At 49.9% G+C, this 7500-nt stretch overlaps 1 protein-coding gene across 1 annotated transcript in view; it reads left to right on the top strand.

Annotated features, from left to right (window-relative positions):
- Positions 1–4017, top strand: part of LOC143299572 (E3 ubiquitin-protein ligase PDZRN3-like) — a 171265-nt gene extending 167248 nt beyond the window's left edge. The window contains exon 11 of the mRNA XM_076612856.1: positions 2039–4017. Coding sequence (XP_076468971.1) covers positions 2039–4012 — 1974 coding nt within the window. The 3' untranslated portion in view covers positions 4013–4017. The remainder of the gene's footprint in view (positions 1–2038) is intronic.
- Positions 4018–7500: the final 3483 nt, after the last annotated feature.

The raw sequence follows: 7500 nt of genomic DNA on the forward strand, positions 1-7500 counted from the left end.
AATGACTTCTTTTTTTTTTTTTTTTTTTTGGCGTCCCTGAGCATATTACAGAAATTAAAAACCGATTTTGGAGACAAATATTTTTTAGGAACATATCTATTTCGTAACTGATCATAATTGGGACACGCACATACACGCACACACGCACACACACACACACACACACACACACACACACACGCACGCACGCACTCGCACGCGCACACACACACACACACACACACACACACACGCACGGTCACTCACTCGCTCATACACCCACACCCGCTTGTGTTCGTTCAAAACGCTCAAACGAAAAAAAAAAAAAAAAAAAAAAAAAAAAAAAAAAAAAACAACCACCTCTTTGTTCTCTGCTCATCAGTCGACATGACATTCAGCTGATGAAAAGCTAACACGTCTTGAACTATTGCTTTTTTTTTTCCTTTCTTTCTTTCTTTATTCATTCTTTTTTTTTTTCTTTTTTTTTTTTTTCTCATCGCTTGACATGTTTTATCTCACTTCACTTGCGTGCCACTGCGAACAAAGAGTTCTGTTTCATATTTTGACCTAACAAATAGAAGTAATCATGGTTTTTACAAATTGCTTGCTGCCACATTGCATAACATACATGAAGCGATTATTTTTTTAGGAAGATTTTTTTTTTTTTTTTTTTTCATCTCATCGAAAGGTTGGTTGTTGTTTTTTTGTTTTGTGTTGTTGTTGTTGTTGTTGTTTTATTGAACGTCATCCACCATCACAACAGTCTCATTACACACTTCCTCACTTTGGCGGAACGACAACTCGCGACAGAGTTTAGCAACTGTGTTGTGATACAGAGACGTTTGTTTTTTGTTGTTGTTGTTTTGTTTGTTGTTTTTTTTTGGGGGGGTTTGTTTGTTTGTTTGTTTCGTGTTTTGTTTTGTTGTTGTTGTTTTTTGTTTTTTGTTGTTGTTGTTTTTGGGGGGGTTGTTGTTTTGTTGGGGTTTTTTTGTTTTTTTTGTGTGTATTTTTTTGTTGTTGTTGTTGTTGTTGCTTGTTTGTTTTTTGTTGTTGTTGTTTTTGGGGGGGTTGTTGTTTTGTTGGGGTTTTTTTGTTTTTTTTGTGTGGGTTTTTGTTGTTGTTGTTGTTGCTTGTTTGTTTTTTGTTGTTGTTTTTTTGCAAGGGCATTCATCAATAGCAAAATGTGAACAACACAAAACAATACATTAAATGACTCGTGGAACACGTCATATTAGTTGGTCACTCACGGCACATAATTACCAACTGTCAACCTGCCTAGCTCTCGGGGGGGGGGGGGGTTGGGACATCAGAAATACAATAAATCATCACCTTCAAGGACGGGACATTAATTAAAAAAAAAAAATTAATGTGTGTTTTGCGATGGTATGAAAATCGTGTTTTCTAGCAGGCTACAATGGCGACTGATCATCATTTTGTAACTCCCCAGTACCTGTACAAAAGGAGAAGATGAGAAAATGAAAGTAGTATGATGTTCCTTCAGTGGAGTTCGCTTTATAAGGTGTTGGTTTTTGTTGCTTTTCTTCTTCTTCTTCTTCTTCTCCTTCTTCTTCTTCTTCTTCTTCTTCTTCTTCTTCTTCTTCTTCTTCTTCTTTCTTTCTTTCTTTCTTTCTTTCTTTCTTTCTTTCTTTTTTTTTTCTTTCTTTCTTTCTTTCTTTCTTTCTTTCTTTTCTTTTTTTTCTTTCTTTTTTTTCCAGCCAATTGTATGCTTATAAGAACATACCCAGCAGATACATCCCCCCCCCCCAAAACGGAGTATGGCTGCCTACTGCCATGTATGGGTAGGCAGCCTGTTGTGCAAATGACGCCCGTGTTTGTAAAGCGCTTAGAGCTTGGTCTCTGACCGAGGATAGGTGCTATATTAGTATTCAGAATTATTCATTCACTCATTTACATACGACTACAAGAGCACGCTTTTTAACCCTCGGCTCGTTATGCTCAAAAATAGTCATTTTAGTGTCTACTGTTGGCATTGCTTTGTGATTAGTTAAACGACACGAAAGCTCGAATTGTTTCAAACCAGCCCCCTTATCTCTTCCAGGAGCTCTTCGACAGTCTCCCGGCGGCAGGAGGAGGAGGAGGCAGCAGGCCCCGGAACCCGAACCTGAACTCGGTGGTGGAGATGATGTCCCGGGGGGCCAGCAGCAGCCCCCACTACTACACCAACGACGACTGGACGCCCAGCGGCGAGGCGGCGGACTTCAGCGAGCACATCTACGCCATCCCGCACATGGACTGCAGCCAGTTCCGCCACATGCTGGAGGACCGTTGCGGCGCCGTGCCTGGGCAGCCGCTTCCCGTCGTCGGGGGGCCGCCGCCGCTGCCGCTGCCGCTGCCGCCGCCGCCGCTTTTGACGCGCATCGACTCGGAAGGAAGCCTGGAGCGGGAGCTGGCGCAGCTGAACAAGGAGATGGCGGAGATCCAGGTGGAGTGCCAGGAGATCGTGGAGTCGCACCTCCTCAAGGAGCAGCACCGCCTCCTCTCCCAGCAGCTTCCCTCCTTTGTCCACTACGAAGAGCCCGGCCCCCCCACTAGCAACGGGCAAGGAGGAGGGGGAGGAGGTGGAGGGGGAGGTGGAGGAGGAGGAGTCAAAGCGACGGCCGACTCCTCCCTTCGGAGCCCTCGCGTGGTGCCCCGCATGGGCACCCGGCTGGACTTCATCCGGCACGTGCAGGCCCTGGAGCAGTTCGACCTGTGGACTCAGCAGCGGCGCATGGCTCTGGCGGCGGCGGCGGCGGCCTCGGCGTCGGCTTCGGCGGCGAGTTCGGGCACCACCACCGCCGCCACCAACTCCAGCACCCACAACACCAACACCCCCACGACGGCGGCGGCGCGCGGCGCTCCCAGTCTGTCGTCCTCGGGCACTGGCACGTGCAGCAGCCGTGGGGGCGGGGGCGAGAGGGACGTGTCCACCACCAGTGCCTACAACACAGGGGGGGAGAGCTGCCGCTCCACGCCTCTGACCTTAGAGCTGAACGTGGCCAGCGACGAGAGCGAGAGAGGCTTCAAGAACTCCATGCTGTGTCTGGCAGCCTCCTCCTCCTCTTCAGCTCCTCCCCCACCCCCTCACTCCTCCTCGGACACGGAGAAACAGACTCAGACCCCCACGGGCAAGTCACGGAGCAGCTCCAGCGAGGAGTCCACGCAAGGGGCGCGAGGGGGTGGTGGCGGTCCGGACAACGTGCGGGCGGCTGGTGGTGGAGGAGGAGGTGTAGGAGGAGGTGTGGGTGTGGGTGGTGTTGGGGCCCTGTCAGGGGTGCAGGCCGAGTCCCTGCAGGACATGTACATGCGGTCGGCGGACATCATGTACACCAACCACGCCAACCTCCAGCACACAATCGCCGTGCAGCAGAAGCTCTTCCAACAGCAGCTGGAGCAGCAGAAGAGGCTGAGGATGGCGGCCGCGGCCAAGACCTCCTCCTCCTCCTCCTCCTCCTTCCCGGCAGGGGCCCTCCCCCCACTCCCCCACCACCACCACCACCACCACCACGGCGGCAGCGCCGGCCCCACGGCGGACGGGGACGCCAAGCAGGCCAGCGCCAGCAACACCGCCCCGTCGGACAGCGGCCAGATGGAGTGGGTGGTCAAGCGTCGCCCGGACGGCACGCGCTACATCACGCGGAGGCCCGTCCGCAGCAAGATCCTCAAAGAGCGCGCCCGGAAGATCACGGAGGAGCGCAGCGGGATGACGACGGACGACGACGCCATGAGCGAGCTGAAGACGGGCCGCTACTGGTCCAAGGAGGAGCGGAAGCGCCACCTGGAGAAGGCCAAGGACTACAAGCGGCGCAAGGAGACGCTGCTGCGGCAGAGGATGGAGACGCTGAAGGAGAAGGAGGGCGAGGAGAGGAAGGAGGTGAGCATCGTGGAGCTCAGCCACCGCAAGATGAACAAGCACAAGAACAAGAAGGTGCTGGACAACTTCGTCACCGTGCAGGAGATCACGGCCCACGGGAGCCGGGTGCCCGAGGGCAAGGCCCACAGCAACCCTCTGCTGTCCGTCACTACCGTATGACCCTCCACCACCCACCCTTACCACCCCCTCTCCCCTCCTCCCGACCCCTTCCTTCCTTCCTTCCTTCCCCTCTCCCCCCCTCTCTGTCTCTGTCTTTCTCTGTCTCTGTCTTTCTTTCTCTCTCCCTCCGTCCCTCCCTCTCTTTCTGTCACACTCTCTGTCTCTCTCTCTCTCTCTCTCTCTCTCTCTCTCTCTCTCTCTCTATATATATATATATATATATATATATATATATATCTTTCACTCCCTCCCTCTTTCTCCCTGTCTCTCTCTTTCTCCCTCCGTCCCTCCCTCCCTCCCTCTCACACTCTGTGTCTCTCTGTCTCTGTCTCTCTCTCTCTCTCTCTCTTTCACTCCCTCCCTCTTTCTCCCTGTCTCTCTCCCCTCTCTCTCTCTCTCTCTCTCTCTCTCCCCTCTCTCTCTCTCTCTCTCTCTCTCTCCCTCTCTCTCTCCCCTCTCTCTCTCTTTCTCTTCCTCTCTCTCTCCCCTCTCTCTCTCCTCTCTCTCCCTCTCTCTCTCCCTCATTCTCCCCCCCGCCCCCACTCCTCCCCCAACCCACCGTCCCTTCCCAATTCATTTGCCTCTCTCCCGCCATTGTGTTCCGTTTCGGAGGAACACATCATGCACAGTATTTGACCACAAAAAAAAAAAAAAACTTACCTTTTTGTTGTGTATATGTGTGTGAACCGTTCATGACAACAGGGCGGTGTTTTCCTAGAAGGAGGGGAAGAAGAAGAAAAAAAAACAAAACTGGACGTGGGATGTGTTGCACACAGTCGTTGTCAACGCTGAACAACCACAACAACAACAAGTGTTGGCTTCACTCGAGATGGACATTCTTCAAGTGTACTTTAAGCTGTGCCACTCGGTCGTACAGTATACATGCATACCGCTTACTTCGCTGCTGACTCGTCGCGTGTCTTGCCTGTGTCCCCCCCCCCCCCCCCCCACTGTACACCCCCCCCCCCCCCCCCCCAAAAAAAAAAAAAAACTTACTCTCGCCAAACTCGGCTGGACGAACAAGAGTCTATTAGTCACCACGTGCATTAAGACTTCATTAGCTGTGCTGAAAGCCTTCAGTTGCGCGTGTGTGTGTGTGTGTGTGTGTGTGTGTGTGTGTGTGTGTGTGTGTGTGCGCAGTATCACTTCCCACCACTGTTTATTACTATGTACTTGACGGACTCGTTTCCAAGTCGCCATTACTTCAACCTTGGATCATCAATACGGTTGAACATATCCCGTGTCGTGTCACGACTGCATTCTGGATTTTATTTCAACTGGGATGCATATAACTGTGTGTACTCAGAAGAGTTTGATCGTTTTCAGTGTGTTGGAATCACTCAGTTTAGAAAATCATCAGACTGCAATTCTGGATTTTTATTTCAAGTGGGACACATTATGTATGCAGAAGAGTTTGATCGTTTTCAGTGTGTTTGAATCACTCAGTTTAGAAAATCATCAGACTGCAATCTGGATTTTATTTCAACTGGGATGCATATAATTGTGTGTACTCAGAAGAGTTTGATCGTTTTCAGTGTGTTTGAATCACTCAGTTTAGAAAATCATCAGACTGCAATTCTGGATTTTGTTTCAAGTGGGATACATATTATATTATGTGTATGCAGAAGAGTTTGATCGTTTCAGTATGTTTGAGTCACCACTCCGTTTTTGAGGGGGGGGGGGGGGGGGGGGGGGGGAACAAAGCACAGGCAGTGTGTTACTGAGGGCGTACTGTTTCCTACGCGACCTGTGTGTTCCACGTAGCGTTGCAATGCAGTGTGTCGTGTGTAGTAAACCCGGCATTAAGACGCGTCGTAATTTTCTGTGTGAGTGTTTCGGTTATGAACTTTTGAACAAATAAAAATCTGCATGAGACATTGTGACCTCTACCTCTGTGCACGAGGAAGCCAGCTTTATTGTTGTTATCATTAATATTATTATCATTATTATTATTATCACCACCTGTTTTCTTGTACTCCAGATATGACCGCGTAGTCTGCAATGGACTAGTTTGTATATTATTGAGTTCTGTATAAAAAAAAAAAATTTTTTTTAAACCGTGCCCAGATATTAACTTTGTCTTTGTTGATGACTTAGAGAATGTCCCGGAGTCTGGTCAGTGAATATAATAATAATACTTATTCAGAATCGCCAGTTTGCCCCCGTTTCTGAGTTTGCTTGCTCGCGTTCATGCATATAGAAACGGTTCACATCGGGGGTAGGACGTGTTATGTGCTGTATGTATATATGTGAATATGTCTTTCCGCTGTGTTGAGGAGAAAGAATGTGAAGCTCGTTTTGTGTGACGGTGGGGGGGGGGGGGGGGGCGATATACGGGAGATGTTTGGGAAGGGTATGGGGGGGGGGGGGGGAGGGGTTGCAAGGCTTTTGTTTTTTGTTTTTTTTTTATCAAACGTGGGTTACACATCCTACCACAGGTTAAAAATCAAGACCCTAAGAAAAACAGTTGAACTGTTGTTTGTTTGTTTGTTTGTATTACTCAAAGAGTTCAGATTCTTCGGCAGGTTTGGGTGAATCTTTATGACTCGTTGTTTTCGATTATTAGTTTGATCAAACGGGAGTGGGGTAGGAGCATTTGATTTTGAAGCCATAATCATGCCCACGACGGGTTTTTTTTTTTTTTTGTTTCCTAGCCCTCTGCTTGAAAAGGTTTGCCGCTGAAGAATCGGCCTGCACAGCCACCAGAGAGGGCTTGTCGGCAAGGACCTTCTTCTCGGTGATCCCCGGGTCCTCGGGGAACCTGCCATCATCCACTGTGAACACACACACGCACACACACACACACACACACACACATACGCACGCACGCACGCACACACGCACGCACACACACACACACACACACACACACACACACAACCACACGCACACACACACACACACACGCACGCACGCACGCACACACACACACACACACACACACACACACGCACGCACGCACGCACACACACACACACACACACGCACACACACACACACACACACACACACACACACACACACGATCGCTTCACAAAACTCTCGCATTCACCTTCATCCCTGCATCATCCACCCCCCCCCCTCTCCCACATTCCCCCACCCACCCACCCACCCTCCCACCCCGTCTTAACTCACCTCTCCCCCCCCCCGCCCCCCAGTAGCAACCACCCTAGCCACCCCTACTCCCTTTACAATCTGAAATCACACACAAAGGCTGGGGGAGGGAGGGGGGTTGTTTTTTCTTTTTCTTTTGGGGGGGGGGGGGGCGGAAGGTAAAGGGGGGGGGGAGGAGTATTATCTCTGTGACCGATTCACCATTACCCAAGAGAAATTCTAAAATATAAAAAAAATGCTTCCAGACGAATAGGTGTGTTCGGCCTTTCTCGGGGGTCCTGTGAACTAGAATCAAGCCTTATAATAAAAAAAAAAAAGGCTGGAGAGAAAGAAGATGGTCACCACTCTGCATGGTCTTGTGAGGTGCTGTCACG

This window comes from Babylonia areolata, chromosome 25 (genome assembly GCF_041734735.1).
Source record: "Babylonia areolata isolate BAREFJ2019XMU chromosome 25, ASM4173473v1, whole genome shotgun sequence".
In the NCBI taxonomy this organism is placed as follows: domain Eukaryota; kingdom Metazoa; phylum Mollusca; class Gastropoda; order Neogastropoda; family Buccinidae; genus Babylonia; species Babylonia areolata.